The sequence below is a fragment of the Pinus tabuliformis genome, chromosome 5_1, assembly GCF_031772625.1.
Source record: "Pinus tabuliformis cultivar Carrire ecotype Pingquan chromosome 5_1, CPIR1, whole genome shotgun sequence".
Taxonomy (NCBI): domain Eukaryota; kingdom Viridiplantae; phylum Streptophyta; class Pinopsida; order Pinales; family Pinaceae; genus Pinus; species Pinus tabuliformis.
Genome location: NC_142305.1, coordinates 505,118,464 through 505,137,386, shown reverse-complemented (window position 1 = coordinate 505,137,386; position 18,923 = coordinate 505,118,464). Strand labels below are relative to the sequence as shown.

General features: G+C 40.8%; 1 protein-coding gene across 1 annotated transcript; it reads right to left on the bottom strand.

Moving 5' to 3' along the window:
* Positions 1–5,813: 5,813 nt before the first annotated feature.
* Positions 5,814–6,497, bottom strand: LOC149165701 (uncharacterized). Its single transcript, XM_089429908.1, has one exon. The coding sequence runs from the start codon at positions 6,495–6,497 to the stop codon at positions 5,814–5,816; it is 684 nt and encodes a 227-aa protein (XP_089286034.1).
* Positions 6,498–18,923: the final 12,426 nt, after the last annotated feature.

Sequence of the window (18,923 nt, the reverse complement as noted above, 5' to 3'; positions counted from 1 at the left end):
TCCAAATGTGTTTTGCAATACCTTTCTTACCAGATAATACAGGTTACCAATGCCATCAAATCAAATTAAGTTGAAATTTCAATCATGGTTTCATTTTTTCATTTTCACGTCCCCAGTAAATTTTGGTAATGAATTCGGTTAATGATGAACAAGAAATAATCAGATGAAATTGTCTTTGCCTGTTCTTAAATTACCTTCCAAGGTAATTTAAAGGAAATACTGACAGGTATACTGGCAGCATTCAGTTGGTCAGATTTATTCAGAATTTGCAGATGATTTATAATTTATTATATATGGCTGATTGATACTCAATATTACCATTTACCAGATGTCTAGCAATTTTTTTTTATCCATTTAGTCACAATTAAAATTGGATCAATGAGATGTAATCTGCAAATGAGGTCGGTGAAGAATCAGTGGGAATAATTAAGATAAAATTCAAGGTTTTCCTCTAGCTTTGAAGGCTAAATGACACATTGTCAAGTATTTCAATCTAATGTAGCAGAATTTATTAAATGAGAGACATTTTGAGTTTGCAAGATACTGTTTAATTTGTTATGCATTGCTATACTTACCACTGCCATAACATTTGTCTAACACTATGAATTGTTTCTCTTTACTACACATGTTACAATTCAAGGTGACTTTAACGAACATCGGATCTTGCCAAGGTGCCTTTAATGAACATGGGATCTTGCCAGCATTCTAAGATGTTCGAGGATGGGTTCATACAAAGAAGAGCAGCATGGTTCCTCAATTGCATTTTTTTAATCTCAAGATCTTAAGGTACGCTCTTTTGTTATTGGTTCTGTACTTAGCTAGTTGCACTACAATTTTCCAGCACAACTGAATTGGTAAGTGTCTCTGGGCTTCATCTTTATTATCTTTTATGCATGAATTGTCTTGTAATTTCATTTTATTGTTTTCTTTCTTTACTGACAATTGCCTCATTGTAGCTCCTCCTTCCCTTTGGGCATTGATAATCAATATCTATTGATGTCTGCCCCATAATCTTCCAGTGGCATTTTTCAATGCCACCAATCGAGAGGAAAATTTTCCACCCTTCAACTTCTTAAATTGACATCAACTTTGAAGTCTTTCTCAGATTATAGTTCAAAGCATTGGGAATAATGGAGATACAGAAAAATGTTGATCAACAACCTCCATTACTTCAAAGCTTTTGATAAATTTTTTTAAAGGGCAATGCCTGTCTGTGGATATAAATCCAAGTGTTTAGATACAAGTTTTCTGAAAATAGTTTAACTTTCGAAATTCTATTGTTATTTTGGTGCTTAGGGTTCTGAATTACAATTTAGCATTGAATCAAATAACTAAAAATTCAGCCTGTCTTGTATTTTCCTTTACTGAATCTACAATATATACACTTCACTGGCATAAATTATAATATGAATGAAGTTCTGGCATTACATATCCGATCTATCCAGTACAATTAATTCAGTTCTCACATTTTTTAATTACACTTTTAATAACTTATGAAAACAGCTACAAGTGAACATTTCTCCAGAATTGCTTAATATTTTTTTATTTTTATACATAATGGTGTAATTATTACAAATTCATAAATTAAATATCAAATATTTATAAATCATCATCATTAGTATTATTTTTAAATTTATCCTAAAAAATAGCTATTTTAACATGGTAACATGAACATAACTCTCAAAAGTTTTTGAATATGTACAGTGAATATTGTGAAAATCTAACAAATAGATATAAGGTTTATTATAAACATTTGGAATATTTGAAGATGGTATTGAAAACAATGGTATCATATTGGATAAATAAATGTATGTTCTGAATAGGCAAAATATTTGAAGATAGATTGGACAACAATTATATGAAATATGTATAACTCTGATATTTAGGTGTAATTATATGTTTTATTTTATATGGACTTGAAATATGAACATTGCAGGGCTTTTATGAATTTTTATTTGTATATCTTAAAATTGCATTGCCGAATTTTCAATGTGACATATATATGGAATATATCACCTCTAAATTGTAATTATTTTTATTAGTTTAGAATAGTATTGCAAAACTTTCAATGTGACAAATCATCTATCAATTCTTAAAGCCTTATATATCAAGTTAGGGGTGGGGAGGTTTCAAAAATATTGCAATTACAATGTATTGATAAAAATATCAAATTGTGCAAGACAACTAAAGGGATGGAGGGGTTAGCTTTGCAATGAGATGGATCATGATTTGAAATGTCACGAATAGGTCCATTGTGACATGTGGATATTGAAACTAAAGGTTAGTCACAAGACCATTGTGACCTAGACTTGGTGATGGGCGTACAAGCAAGCAAAGATTGTTGATTTAGAACTTTCATCAATAACAATAAGTGAAATTGTATATGCTTATGTAACTACACATTATATAAAGTAGTGTTGGATTTTGGCATACCTAACCTAAAATCTTTTTTTATCATACTTTATGTTTAATAGATTGGAATGTTTGCTAGTACCTCTAAAATCTAACATACCCATCATTATTTCATGGATGTTATACATTTTTCCTTTTCCAAAGTAGTGTGTCATACCTTTATGTATGCCAAGTAGTGGAGATTTTCATTAGGAGATAAATTAGATTCACTCAAATTTGAATCATGGTTTAATCCTTTTATTTTCACTTCCCAATAAATTTTGGTAATGAATTTTGCAAATGATGAATAAGAAATACTTGGATGAAACTCTTGTTGTTTTGTTCTTAATTCTAAGGTAATTCAAAGGAAATATTGGCAAGTGTCTTAACTTAATGTAGCAGCATTTAGTGTTTTGTATTAATTCATCAATAACAATAAGTGAAACTCTATATGATTATGTAGCTACACAATTTTTTTGCGGAGGGAAAAATCACAATTTTCATTAGGATGTTGAAAATTGCATATTGTAGATGCTTCAGGAAGCATATGCAGAAAAGGGTGGTTATTGCCACAATGTGATAAACTATAAAAAATCTAACCCATGATGGGAGTAAATACAAATTTGCATATATATATATATATATATATATATATATATATATATATATATATAGTATAGTGATAAAAATATAAACATTGTGAAGACACAAAATCATAAAAAAATTAGGGCTTGGCTACCCCAACATGTTGTTGATCATCATATGGTATGTCAAAATATTGGTAGTATTCCTACCCTTTCTGCTCCTAGATCATCCAATACCCCCAAGGCTGGAGCAGAACCTCCTTGGATAGTCTGTTAGAAATCTGGTTGCGTAGATGTGATGACAAGCGATAGTGTCAAAATGTGATTTCATTAGCAAAGCCTCATCCAATATATTTAGGAGAGTGTGAATGTGACAAAAAAAATTGTTGATTAAACTAATTTATGATGGGTTTGGAATCGCCAAAAACCTTAATGTGTCTACATCCCTTCTCAAGTGCAAAGTGTAACAAATGACAGAGGGTAATAAGCTCAACATAATTGTTTGTTCCTTCTCCCAGACCCATCTGTATTTTGAAAAAATGATTGTCAATGAGATGAAGGAGCACTTCTCCTCCACAACCATTCTGCTAAGTTGATCCATCAAAATATGCCCATGATAATTTTCTATCAATAGTTTCTACAATAATAGTGTGGGGTGGATGTGGGCGATCATCCTTCGGAATATTGATATAAATTTAGATATGATGAGCTAAAGCTTGTATCCATTGAGGAGTGATGCCCTTGAATATGAGCTTGTTCCTATGCAACCATATGCACCAATGGATCAAGAGGGGGCGGTTCCTGATTTTGATGGGAAGCAGGACATACCACCATGATTGCCAAGCCTCCAATATGTTTGTACCTTGCCATTTGTTGGATAAGTATAATTTGGAAAGAACTTGATTCTAGAAAGATGTGGTGATAGAGAAATGAAGAAATAGATGTTCACTTGATTCTGCATCCCGTTGATAGAGGATGCACCAGGTTGGTCCTTGGAATGAGCACCTATGTAAGTTATCCCTGGTGGGAGATTTATTACGAAGGATACATCACATGAATAACTTTTCTCTTGGAGGAGCCTTCAACTTCCAGAGTGCGCGCCCCCACGAGTCAATAACAATGGGCTTATGATCAGAGAAAATTATGAGATAACCTTCCTTTGGAGAATAGGAACCATGTTGTGCATGTACCCAAATGAGCTCATCCTCATCATCTCTTATCCGAACATGTGATTCCAAGAGAGCGTTAGTGTAGGAGTGCCATTCATTATGCAGTTATCTAGAATTCTTAATTGATCAATAGATTTCCAGGTCTGAGAGAATATAGTGGAGTTGTCTTGATCAAGAATGTGGGCAAGCTGAGAGATACCTAAGTTTGAGAGAAAAAGTATGAGCTTTGGGGAAAGATGAAATGTGCTCCCACATGCAGACCAAGGATCCATACCAATGCAGACCAAGCTTCTAGTTCCAATCCTCCATGCCAGTCCATCACGAATGTAAGATATAGAGTTCAAAATAGCTTGTGAGATAGTTGATATGTTAGATCTGTTCCATGAAGGGCACCAGATCCAATCAAGGAGGTGGAGTGGACTGATATTTTTATGTATGACTACCTTTGTCCATAATTTCTTTGTAGTGAGAACTTTCCATCCCATCTTGGCAACTAGTGCTTTTGGAAAGGAATCAAGGTTTTTCATGCCCCATCATCCTTGTTTCTTAGGAAGGGCGATGTGATCCCATCTGACCCAAGCATAAGTATGTCCTTGTTTCCCCCTCCATAAGAATCTACAACACCACTGTTGTATTCTAGACAAAATGCCCCTTGGAATCCAAGCCAAGGACATCCAGTACACTGATGTTACTTCCAGAACAAGTGTAATAAGAGTGAGGTGTCTAATTGTAGATAGCCATCTATGGTGCCAGATATTCAGTCTCCTTTCAATATTAGCCACTAGCCATATCCAATCAGCTATTTTGTAGTGAATAGGATTGAATCGAAATCCAAGGTATTTGAGAACATCTTCAAAGGGGAGAATAGGGAAGGGAAATACCTAATGGGCAAAGTATAATTCATATTGGGAGCATCCAACAACAGTCAGAGTCAATTTTTATTGATTTCAATCCATTCCAGTAGCAAGGTAGAAGGACTTGAGGACAAAAAAAATACATATGAGTCGTCAATATATCTATTAAGGAAAACTAGGACATCATCAAAAAAGAGCAGGTGAGATATGGTTCATCTATTAGTAATTTTAATCCCCTATATTATGCTTAGTCTTCTTTCCTCAGAGATGAGTTGACTCAAACCTTCCATGATCAATAGAAAAGGATGGGGAGAGAGTCAACAACCTTGTCCAAGAGCTCACTCAGCATGAAAAAATGGAGAGGCAAAACCATTGATAAGAACACTATAAGAGACATCAGAAATGCATCACATGATCTAGTTAATAAAGGCTATAGGGAAACCTAGATGAGTCAAGAGCATTCTCAAATATAGCCATCTAGTTCAATCAAATGCCTTTGCTAAGTCAATCTTGAGGATCATACATTTTAGCCTCTTGATCTTGATAGAATGAAGAACGCACTGTGTAGTTCCAATAGCTTCATGGATCTGATGATGATTAAGGAAGGCAAACTCTTTTGAAGAGATTTGGTGAGATAAAATAGGCTTTAAGTGGTTTGCAATGATTTTGAAGATGATAGTGTATATGAAATTGTAGAGAGAAATAGGCCTAAAGTTCATGAAGGTCTAAGGGGAGTCAGATTTGGGGATAAGGGTAATGAAGGTAGAATTAAAAGCATCATACATATGGCCATTGACCCAACATTCTTCAAAGACTCAAAGCAGATCATTCCCTATCAATTCAAAGAAGGCTAGATAAAATTCAATCGGCCAACTATCTGGCCCAGGGCTCTTATCTTTCTTGAACCATTTAAGAGTACTTCCTGATTCTCCCATAGATACAGGCTTGATGAGATCTGTTGCAGCTTCTTGATCAAAAAATCTAGGGAATAATCCATCTACTTTGATAATCTTAGCGAGAGTAGCTTCCTGAGGTGCCTTAAAGAGCTGACTGAAATGTGATGTACTGAGGTTGGCCAATTGGTTGAAGGATTGTAACCGATGACCAATATCATTCTCCAAGTGCCAAATCATATTGATGGCACGATGACCATTTGAAAATTGATGGTAAAACTTAGTGTTTTCATCCCCAGATTGTAACCATATGGCTCGACTCCTAAGTCTCCAGGTTTCTTCTCTGTCCTTAAGAATTCTGGTTCTCTCTGCTTCAAGGTTGGTGAGGCATTCTTTAGCTTCAACATAATCAAATCCCCTTCCATCCACTTCTACCAAATTAGCTAGCTCATGTTCAATATTGTTGATAATGAGATCTTCCCTTGCTCTTTTTACTCCGGCCCATTCAATTGTTTTTCGCTTAAGGCAGAGAATATTTTTAGCAAAACATTCAGTGTGAGACTGATCGAGAGTGGGTGGAAGAGATTTCCAATAATAAGAGACCATTTTGGTGTATTCCTCATCCTTGAACCTGGTCGAAATAAACTTAAATGGGGCTTTTGGCTTTTGATCTACGCATGCAATATCAAGGTAGATAGGAGAGTGGTTTGATAATCCTCCCAATCCAACCCATTTCCTGTACAAGGAAATACTTCCAAGAAGATCTTATTTTATGAGGAAACGATCCAGCCTTCTTGCAAGAAAAGTGTCTCCAATTATTCTGTTTCACCAACTAGGGTGTGACCGAGCCATAGGGATATCGATGACATGGTGATCTTCCAATAGGAGGCTAATGGAATCAAAATTTGGATCAACTTGTGCATTGTGTCCCCAAGATTCCGCATGTCCAATGGAGAAATTGAGATCTCTCCCCAAGATGATGTTGTCGACTTGCATATAAGAAGAATTGAGATTTTTTTCCCAATATGCAACCTGGTTAATACAGGGACCATAAAAATTAATCAATCTCAAATCCTTCCCAAGATCTCAGGAAAATATGTCAGCCCCAATTAAGCCATCACCTCCCCAAATATTAAGCAACTTGACTACCCTGGGATTGTAACAAAAAACAATACCACTAGATCGTCCACAAACATCTAATGCATAAAAAATCCATCCAGATACTAGGGCTTCTACAGAAGGGATAATCTAGTCAATATGTCTAAGGGTTTCTTGAAGGAAACTGATGTCCACCCTCTCAAGTTTGAGGAGTCTCTGGAATGCTAGTTTTTTGGCATGACTAATCTTCGCTTATTGGGGCCTGACCCAGGTTCAGAGTTAATTAGCCAAACAAATCCCTGTGCTACTGAGGTCTCCAGTCCGTGGTGCGTGGATTGAGGTCTCCCCCGAAGTAGTATGGAGGGGTGTCGGAACCAGGTTTCCACACCCTTGATATGTCCGAGGGATTGATTTCATCCAACTGCTAATCCTTACACGCAGGTTGCTTTGTGCACTTTCCTGGCCTTCGTAACATGATATATTCACCTTCGCGTAGCCCTAACCAGGGGTTGTGGGGCTTTCGCGTTGTTGGAGCAGCGCTCTACACTATTCTCTTAAGTGACACCCGAGATCTTACTAACCAGTTAGTTATCTTCGCGTAAATGGATGCCTTATGTTATATTTATTTATGCGTCACATTCATATGAGTTCAAGCAATAAATAAACAATAAACTTGCAATTCATACCCTATAATACATAAAACAGGAAAAGATACACAAAAATATGATATAACCTCTCTTTATTAATGCTTCCAACAGTTACAGACTCGACCCACCCTGTCACACCCCCAAGCCTACGGTGGTCTTTCAACCGTGCCGGCGAGGTGCGGCACCACCGAACACTTTCTTTTTACCAATACTCGTGCACATGGACTATGCCTAATTCACTTGTCCTTACTTAGTTTGTGTTTCGCAACCAAGTAAAATGCATTTATCCTTTATACTTAATGAAGACCATACTCATTCATTATCCATATGCAATTAACCAAGAACATCAACAATTGCAAACAAGTATAAAGGGAGGGGCAACTCCCGAACAGTCTGCCCAACAATAATATATTATAACAGTTCTTCAATAATACATCATCAAGTATACTTGGCAAAACTTCAAGTCTATACTTAGAATAATTTACAACCAAGGCATAGGCAGCCTTTACAATACATGTGCCAACCTCATACGGTAGGAGGGTGCTCACTCGAGACACCAAGAACTCCACTTCTAAGTTCTGCACAAAACCACCTCAAAACCGTACCTCATCACCTACACCTGACTCCCGGTAAAACTGCGCACTTCCTTCTTAGAGCGCATGAGCTATGCGCACTCTAATTTCTACGCCTTCTTTTACCCCTGTCCAAAGCGTAGAAGAGATGCGAAGTGCTTGAGTGATCATCCTCCAAATGAGCTCTGTGTCCACCAATATATACACAAGCTGCCATAAGGTAAGGGTGTGTCTAGCCTTAAGGCCGACCCCCTAAAACATGTCATAACGCCCATACAATACCAAAGTGTATGTCGGCCTTTGCCATCATGCAAAGCCTCTCCAACCAAGGTATAAACATTTTGCTCCATTCATTATTTCGCTAAGTGTCGTGCGCTCTCATGTGTATCGTCGCACTTTACCGTCGCATATGTTTCGGAGGTTCGTCGCACTTCGTCGCATAAGGAGCGCCCGCCCGTCGCATGTCCTCCCGCTCGTCGCACCGATGTGCGCCCGCCGTGCCCGCACGCCCATCGCTCGTCTACCCGAGTTGCGAAGACCTTACATCCTCCTCCACCTGAAATCGTTGTCGTCCCCGACAACATACCATCTCGGTAGCTCTCCACCAAGATCATCATCAACCATGATGTTGACTCCTCCATATAAGGCAAACATCCCTGCAACATATATAAAGCTCCATCTCCATCATGTCTCACCTTAGCAACCGTCTGTCACCAAGATACTCCATACTAATGTATGTCATATATCAGATGTCCATGATCATTGACCACCCTGTCACAATCTCCTCATGATGCGCTCCATCACGGAAGGTTGATCCCTCCAACTCAAGCTACATGTCCACCGCAACAATGTGTCAACTCCATCATATCATCATCACCATGTGCAAAACTGGCCATGTTATGTCTACAAGTGCTAACACACCTCAACCATGTGTCAACATCTCATCTCAATATATCAGATGTCATCTCAATCCATGATGATCAATCATCATGTGTCGTCCCCATGTGAACTGCTGCTATGATACTCCAACACAATGCCAACATACCTCTATACACTACTAGTCCCCATGTTTGAACTAGTCGGGTGATCAGTCCAACTGTCACGCTCAAACTATGAGAATGCACATCCTCATGTCACCATCAGTCGGTTCTCAAAACATACTGCCACATCCTGAACTCGATCAAGAATCCATCCATGTAAGTAAACCCATGCTCAGGTCCATGAAGTAGTCCTCATCTCATCTGCAACACGCTCCATATAGCCAACCTGATGTCCATGACTCTAGTTGTTCATGATGTCCAATCCATGTAGACTCCATCTCAACCTTTGGTCATTTGCACCCAAGTTCTCACCTGTCATAAAGAAGCCTCCTCCAAGGCCCCTTGTAAAGTTGATGTGGTTCCTCCCTACCAAGGCCTCCACACCAACCTCCCTCCAAGGTTATCTATAGAGAAAGGAGGGCCAGGAAGTTTCCTCCCTGACTCTCATCTACCCATGTGTCAGATTGATGTTGTGTCCTCAAGTATCTATGCACAGCTTCAATCTCCTCACATGTACATCCAAGCTCACCTAGCTTGTTCTTTGTCAACTGAAAATCATATATGCCCATGGCATACCTGCAAAAGTCCACTATCCCAGCAGGATCTCTACCTTCATCAACCACTGCCCCTGTAGTAGCTCTCGGGCTCCCTTCACTTGCAGCTCCATTGTGAAGATCATCAGTAGAAGATGCTCCCACTAAGTGTCTCCATGTTCGTGAGGTTTCCTTCTCACTCCCTTCATTCTTTCTGATGGGGCCAGCCCACGTGATCCCGGCTTTCCATCTGCTGAGGTGTATCACTCCGTGGCAAGGGTTATGATATGTTGGTTGATTGTTTATTTGTATGAATCAATGCGGAATCGGTACTTATGGATTTGTTTTTAATGAGGTAGTACCCCAGACTTACCTCCACTCAACAGCTGTCTGCCTCGGAAATTTCGCAAGGGTTTGGGGTTTTAGGGTTCTCGACCCTTCGCGCCTATTCACTTTTGTTGTTCACGGTTGCTGTCATTCCTCTTTCGCTCTGCGAGCCTGTGACCTCTGGTTGATGTTTGTGGGTTGTAATGCTCTCTGTCCCTGGATGGTTTGGTCCACTGGTTCGATGCCCAGCTGCCCTTCTAACTGTGGTTGCGGCTATGTGCTTGACATTGCCTGTTCTTCCGGCATCTTTTACTTGTAATGGTAAGTTTCGAGAACGTTGCTATGCGGTTAGGTTTTCAATGATTGCTCTGGTTTGCTTTAGTCATTTTCCTTGGAGCTCTTTAAGGTTTCTGTCTTTGCACAATTCGTGGATGCCTGTAAATGATTGGGGTTTGTTTCCTTTCTGTTGTCAATTTGTTCCCTTGATACTTTTGGGCTTCTCTGCAACGTTTTCGGTGACTCCCCTCTGTTCTTGATGGTTTGGCGACGACATTCCCAGCTGGCAATTCCGCATGCAAACTTGGTAAGTTAGTGTTTCATGCCAAATTTATTTGTATGCTCCCTTTCCTGTGGCTAATGTCCCGGCTCCTTCGTGGGCAGGTATTTCTTCTGGGTTGGTTGGAGATCCTGGTGCCGTGAACAGGTAAACTTCGACTTCGGGTTTTTGTGTTCTTGTTTCTTCCTTATATTTTCTTTAACTGTTTATGCTGCCGACCTAACTACATTTCCATAACCATTTACTTGCAGGTGGGACTGTGCACGGTTGCCATCATCATGCTCTCGGCAGTCTGCAATTCCGGGTATCTCTTTTTCTTTACTGTTTGGTAGCTATTTTTTGGGTTTCTTCGACCCTCAATGTCGGACTTGCGTGCAGACCCTAGACTGTTCTGTTCTCGAGTCGGTCTTTCGTTGTTCTCTGGCTGTAATTACGATGTTGAGCCTTGGTGTAAATTCATTCTCATTCACTGTAGGTTAGTGACCATGTCTGTGGTCCTGAGTCGTTTTACTATTTTGGACAGTATGTAATGGAAACTTATACAGGGATTTTATATGCGTAATGTACCTATTCGGCTGTATAGCTTATTTATATGAAACTGTGATTTTATGAACGATAAGGCCTGTGTGTTATCTTGCATACCTGGGGTTCGGTCGTATGTGCTTGGCTTTGATTCTTCCTCCAGCACGTTATCGCTTTTCTTAATGCAACACCTGAAACACGCTCTGCTTAACAGTCTAGCTTAATATATTTGTCTGCACCATCACACAGTTTGAACACAATATATATGAATGCTCAGAATATTTATTTCTCTGTTATCTCTGCTCTTGTTTGTTTACACGAAGTCGGAACCCTCACAATGGTTCATTTCGCTCCTTTTATAATTCTGTTTACAAAAACAGTTATTCATTACATAACTGTTGTTGGTTTTATCATTAGTTTCTACAGTTGGTTGCTAACTGACACATTCTGTTTGTCTTTGTATTTTTTCAACCGTAATATGGTCGTTTCCAAGAACAGAAATGTTACCTAATTTGTTACTGTTCCTAATTAAAAGTAAAATTATCACATTATTGTTTTTCTTTGGTTCTGGCAATTAAAAAAAACACATTACATAGTTAATACTAACGATAGTAAAAGAAAAGAAAATAACCAAGGCAGTGTTACTGCCGATCCATCAAACCGTGTCCTCAGTCCTCTTTGGAAACCTTGTCTGCCTTCTCTCTGCCTTTACCCTGTTGACCAGATGCTCCTGCATCAGGCTTCCGGGGTAAAAGAGAACTCATGGCTCCGTTCCATGAGCTCCTCCACCGAGTAACCAGCCTTTTGAATCCGCGCCGCATCGAGCCACGAGCTGTCCTCCACTGGACGGTTTCTCCACTTGACGAGGTATCGCAGATACTCCTTTCTGCGTGTCTTCTTGGCTGCCTAGGTGCTGAGGATCCTTTCAATTTCATGGGTCCGGGCCGAAGGTAACTGCTTCTTCCAAGGACTGCTCTCTAACTAGGTGTCCCGTTCTGGCTGTACCATACTATCATCTTCCGCCTGGGCATGATATGGGAACAGGTCTGCCACGTTGAATATAGGTGAAATGCCTATGTCAGGTGGCAGCTGAATTTCATAAGCGTTGGCTGAAAATTTTCGCAGAATCTTACATGGACTGATTTTCTTGTATTTCAACTTGTTATACGTGCCCTTAGGAAACCGTTCCTGGCGCAGGTGCGCAGGGACTTCGTCTCCAACATTAAAATGCACCTCCCGTCGCTTTGTGTCTGCGTGCTGTTTGTATTTCTGCGTGCTGTCCTGCAATTTTAATTTGACTTTCTCATGAAGTTCACTCATTGCTTCAGAAAAATCTTCCCCATCTGCACTTCTCTGTTCTAGCTGTCCCAAATCTCGCAATTCATGTATTCCCCGAGGATGCATACCATAGAAAATCTGAAATGGGTTGAATCTGGTGCTACGATTGGGCGAATCGTTATAAGCAAATTCTGCCTGGGCAAGAGCTCGATCCCATAATCGTGAATTTTCTCCAGTCAAACTTCGTAATAAGTTTCCCAAACTTCTGTTCACCACCTCTGTCTGTCCATCAGTCTGCGGGTGATACGCAGAACTGAAATTTAATTGTGTGCCCAACTTTTTCCACAGGGTGCGCCAAAAATGTCCTGTGAATTTCACATCCCTGTCTGAAACAATAGTCTTGGGTAAGCCATGCAATCTAACAATTTCTGTGAAAAACAGGTGTGCCACATTCGTGGCGTCACTAGTTTTCCGGCAAGGAATGAAATGAGCCATCTTTGAGAACCTGTCTACCACTACCATCACTGAATCATATCCCCGCTGCGTTCTAGGTAATCCTAGGACAAAATCAATACTGACTGAATCCCACGGCCTACTTGGAACAGGTAGGGGTGTGTATAGTCCAGTGTTTTGGCTGTGTCCTTTCGCCAGTTGGCAGACTTTACACCTGGTTACATATCTCTGCACGTCCCGGCTCATTTTAGGCCAATAGTAAAAATGTCCGAGCTGCTCCAAAGTCTTGTCGATGCCAAAATGTCCCGCCAGTCCACCACTATGTTTTTCTCTTACTAGATTTTCCCTCATCGAACAGTCCGGAATACATAGCTGCCCACCTCGAAACAACAATCCTTCCTGTAAATTATAATCTAGCCATGGGCTTGTATTCCTCAATACGGGATTTTGGCAAGCTTCAAAAGCTTCCTTGAAGTCCGCGTCCATCTGGTACAAATCCTTCAGATATTCAAATCCCATCACCTGGATGCTACTTTCCTGTAAGAGCAAGGCTCTTCTGCTTAAAGCATCTGCCACTTTGTTGGCTTGCCCACTTATGTGTTTTAACACAAAAGTGAAACTCTGCAAGTATTCCACCCACTTGGCATGCTTGTGGTTCAACTTGTGCTGCTGCGTTATATATTGTAATGCTGAATTATCGGAAAACAAGACGAACTCATTACCTAGTAGGTAGTGTCTCCAATGTTTTAAAGCTTGGACCACTGCATAGAACTCTTTGTCATATGACGAATACTTCTGCCGACTCTCATTTAGTTTTTCACTAAAAAACGCAACTGGTCTATCCTCTTGACTGAGCACAGCGCCAATGGCTGTCCCGCTTGCATCACAACGAACCTGAAAAGGTTTACCAAAATCGGGCAGTCTCAAGATCGGCCTCTCCGTTATTTTCCGCTTCAAAAGTTGGAAACTATTTTCTGCCGCCTTGGTCCAACAAAAAGGTTGGCTGGCCTTTCTGATGGTCTCTAGCATTGGTGCGCAGATTTCACTGAAATTTTTAATGAATTTCTGATAAAAACTTGCTAGACCGTGAAAACTATGTACCTCAAACAAACTCTTTGGTGACGGCCAACTCACGATCGCTGCAATCTTTTCTGGGTCCATCTTTAACTCGTTCTCTGCAACTACAAATCCTAGATAGATCAGCTCCTTCTGCAAGAAAATGCATTTCTTTAAATTTATCAGCAGTTTGTTCTGCTGCAGCTTCTCGAACACCTTTCGAATATGCTGAAGATGCTCTCTTTTCGTTCTGCTGAAAATTAAAATATCATCCAGATAAACTATCACGAACTTGCCAATAAACTCTTTCAACATCTCATTCATCAGCCTCATAAAAGTACTAGGAGCATTACTCAACCCAAATGGCATGACCAGCCATTCATACAGTCCTTCGTTGGTCTTGAAGGCTGTCTTCCATTCGTCTCCCTCCCTAATTCTGATCTGATGGTACCCACTCTTCAGATCTATTTTTGTAAAGTAAGCTGCCCCACTAAGACAGTCCATCATGTCGTCCATTCTAGGCAAGGGAAACCTGTACCGAATCGTAATTTTGTTTATAGCCCGCGAATCCGTGCACATTCGCCATTCTCCACCTTTCTTGGGTGCAAGTACTGTTGGTACTGCACAGGGGCTCAGACTTTCTCTGATCAGTCCCTTATCCAGCAACTCCTGCACTTGTTTGCGTACTTCTTCATTGTCCTTCGGACTCATCCTGTACGCTTCCTTGTTTGGCAAGCTTGCTCCTGGTATAAAATCAATGTGATGGCTGATACTCCTTTTGGGAGGCAATTTATCAGGTAACTCATCAGCCGCAATATCTTGGAATTCTTCCAACAGCTCCTGTATTTCTTTGGGCAGTTCTGATTTTTCCAAGTTCAGCAACACTGGCTTCATCCTCCTCACAACTGCAAAATTAACTTCATTTTCCTCAACCTGTTTTACAAACAGTTTTCCTCCAATTAACAGTGCCTTTATTCCGCTTGATTCTGCTGTGTCTTCCTCTTTGATGGGTACAAGTGTGTGTTTGATCCCATCCTTTGTAAATTTATAACAATTTGTCTTCCCATCATGTGTCACCTTCCGGTCATACTGCCATGGTCTTCCAAGCAGTATATGGCACACATCCATTGGCATAATATCGCAGACCACTGTGTCGTGGTACTTGCCAATGTGAAATTCTACCTCACATTGTTCATCAACTAATAGCTGGTGGCCTTTCTGTAGCCACGACACCTTGTAAGGTGTGGGGTGCTTTAGCCGCTTCAGTCCCAGCTTGTCCACCATCTCGGTGGCAACTAAGTTGTCCGTACTTCCGCTGTCTATTATCAACTTGCAGCACTTTCCATGCGATTTACAAACTGTCCGGAACAGTGCTTTCCGCTGTGTTGGTTCAGCCACCTCCTTGGCTGGTTTTAACAGCACTTTATTCAAAATCAAAGCTTCTCCCATTTCCGCCATGTCTTCCACTTCCCGGGGTTGTGCTTCAGCTTCCTCTGGCTGTGCAACAAGTGTTCCCCTCTGGCCTGCATGTTCAACTTCTGGACATTCAAAGGATCTGTGCCCCCATTTATGGCACCTGTAGCACTGGACATTAGTCCCTCTTCCGCGGCCATTTCCTCGTCCTCGCTGATATGACCGACCTCCTCTGGTGCTTTCTCCTTTCTCTGTTGTCCCCGAAGTTTTGGAACTGCTGCCTTCCTCGCTGTTCGCGGCAGTTCTTCCTCTGCCGTAGGACTGTCCTCGTCCTCTGCCATTCCCTCTCCCTCTCCTGTTGTTCTGTTTTCTGTTGATTTTCTCCTCAGCCTTCACAGCACTCTGAAAGGCTTCTTCAATATTCCGGGGAGAAAGAATACTGATTTCATCCAATATTTCCATCCTCAAGCCATTTACGTACCTTGCTGTTTTTTCTGGGGTATCATCCATATAACCAGCACGTAAATTCACTCGGTAAAACTCTTCTGTGTACTCTTTGACAGTCATACCCTTCTGTCTTAAATTCTGTACTCGCCGATATAGTTCAACCTGGTAGTCTTTCGGCAGAAATCTGCCCTTCAATTTTGCCACCATCCTTGACCATTTTCGTATCGACAATTTGTTCATTCGCTTTCTGTCCGCTTGGACACTGTCCCACCACAAGAGGGCGTGTCCCTTTAATTTAGTTGCAGCGAATCTAACTCTTCTATCCTCACTGACTTCCTCATTTTCAAAATACTTATCTAGTTCGCTTATCCAGTCCAACAGGACATCTGCGGACAGACTGCCATCGTAAGTAGAAATCTCTGTTTTGGGTTTGCTGCTGGCTAATAAAACTGACCGCAGCAGTCTCAATTCCGGAGCTTCTTCATCTGACCCGTCTGTAGCAGTTACTGCTTCCTCCTCACTGTCATCTCCAAGTTCCGGGTCTCTTCGCCTACCCGCCTCCACTGCTTCCAAACGAGCTGTAAGAACTCTGATCTGTTCTCTCAATCCTTCATCTGCTCCTCGGCGTACACCTCTTCCACGTCCTCGTCTTGGTACTTCCATCTTCTTCTATTTCCTCAAAACACTTCTCTGATACCACTTGATGGGGCCAGCCCACGTGATCCAGGCTTTCCGTCTGCTGAGGTGTATCACTCCGTGGCAAGGGTTATGATATGTTGGTTGATTGTTTATTTGTATGAATCAATGCGGAATCGGTACTTATGGATTTGTTTTTAATGAGGTAGTACCCCAGTCCTTCCTCCACTCAACAGTTGTCTGCCTCGGAAATTTCGCAAGGGTTTGGGGTTTTAGGGTTCTCGACCCTTCGCGCCTATTCACTTTTGCTGTTCACGGTTGCTGTCATTCCTCTTTCGCTCTGCGAGCCTGTGACCTCCGGTTGATGTTTGTGGGTTGTAATGCTCTCTGTCCCTGGATGGTTTGTTCCACTGGTTCGATGCCCAGCTGCCCTTCTATCTGTGATTGCGGCTATGTGCTTGACATTGCCTGTTCTTCCGGCGTCTTTTGCCTGTAATGGTAAGTTTCAAGAATGCTGCTATGCTGTTAGGTTTTCAACGATTGCTCTAGTTTGCTTTAGTCGTTTTCCTTGGAGCTCTTTAAGGTTTCTGTCTCTGTACAATTCGTGGATGCCTGTAAATGACTGGGGTTTGTTTCCTTTCTGTTGTCAATTTGTTCCCTTGATACTTTCGGGCTTCTCTGCAACGTTTTCGATGACTCCCCTATGTTCTTGATGGTTTGGCGACGGCGTTCTCAGCTGGAAATTCCGCATGCAAACTTGGTAAGTTAGTGTTTCATGCCAGATTTATTTGTATGCTCCCTTTCCTGTGGCTAATTTCGCGGCTCCTTCGTGGGCAGGTATTTCTTCTGGTTTGGTTGGAGATCCTGGTGCCGTGAACAGGTAAACTTCAACTTCGGGTTTTTGTGTTCTTGTTTCTTCCTTATATTTTCTTTAATTGTTTATGCTGCTGACCTAACTACATTTCCATAACCATTTACTTGTTGGTGGGACTGTGCACGGTTGCCATCATCATGCTCTCGGTAGTCTGCAATTCTGGGTAGCTCTTTTTCTTTGCTGTTTGGTAGCTATTTTTTGGGTTTCTTCGACCCTCAATGTCGGACTTGTGTGCAGACCCTAGACTGTTCTGTTCTCGAGTCGGTCTTTCGTTGTTCTCTGGCTGTAATTACGATGTTGAGCCTTGGTGTAAATTCATTCTCGTTCACTGTAGGTTAGTGACCGTGTCTGTGGTCCTGAGTCGTTTTACTATTTTGGACAGTATGTAATGGAAACTTATACAGGGATTTTATATGCGTAATGTACCTATTTGGCTGTATAGCTTATTTATATGAAACTGTGATTTTATGAACGATAAGGCCTGTGTGTTATCTTGCATACCTGGGGTTCGGTCGTATGTGCTTGGCTTTGATTCTTCCTCCAGCACGTTATCGCTTTTCTTAATGCAACACCTGAAACACGCTCTGCTTAACAGTCTAGCTTAATATATTTGTCTGCACCATCACACAGTTTGAACACAATATATATGAATGCTCAGAATATTTATTTCTCTGTTATCTCTGCTCTTGTTTGTTTACACGAAGTCGGAACCCTCACAATGGTTCATTCCGCTCCTTTTATAATTCTGTTTACAAAAACAGTTGTTCATTACATAACTGTTGTTGGTTATATCATTAGTTTCTACAGTTGGTTGCTAACTGACACATTCTGTTTGTCTTTGTATTTTTTCAACCGTAATATGGTCGTTTCCAAGAACAGAAATGTTACCTAATTTGTTACTGTTCCTAATTAAAAGTAAAATTATCACATTATTGTTTTTCTTTGGTTCTGGCAATTAAAAAAAACACATTACATAGTTAATACTAACGACAGTAAAAGAAAAGAAAATAACCAAGTCAGTGTTACTGCCGATCCATCAAACTGTGTCCTCAGTCCTCTTTGGAAACCTTGTCTGCCTTCTATCTGCCTTTACCCTGTTGACTAGATGCTCCTGCATCACTTTCTCCCAGCTCTTGCAATGAAGTCAACAAGCTTCCTTTCCTTCGTTGTTTGAACCACACTCCCAAGTCCTCTTTGCTCCACATCCTCATGCTTCACATTTGGATCTTTGAGATACAAAGTCATAGAAGCCATCCTTGGTCTATACCCCAAGCAACTTCTTTTATTCATCGGTACCATCATGGTCTTCCCTCCAGCTGTGATCAAGAGAATGTCCCGGCTCACCATTGGTATGGCTTGTGCAAGCTCCATAAAGTCCAGCCCCAACACCATAGAATGATCATCCATGTCCACAACTCTCAAGTCCAACTTCCCGAACCATGATCCTACTTTCACCTGAGTGTCCTTCAACACACCATCAACAACTCTAATGGAAGAGTTAACTGCTTTGAAAGCACTACATTCCCTCTCCATCTTTGCTTTCTTCCCAAAAGACTTTGCTGCCTTCCTGCTCACGAAGC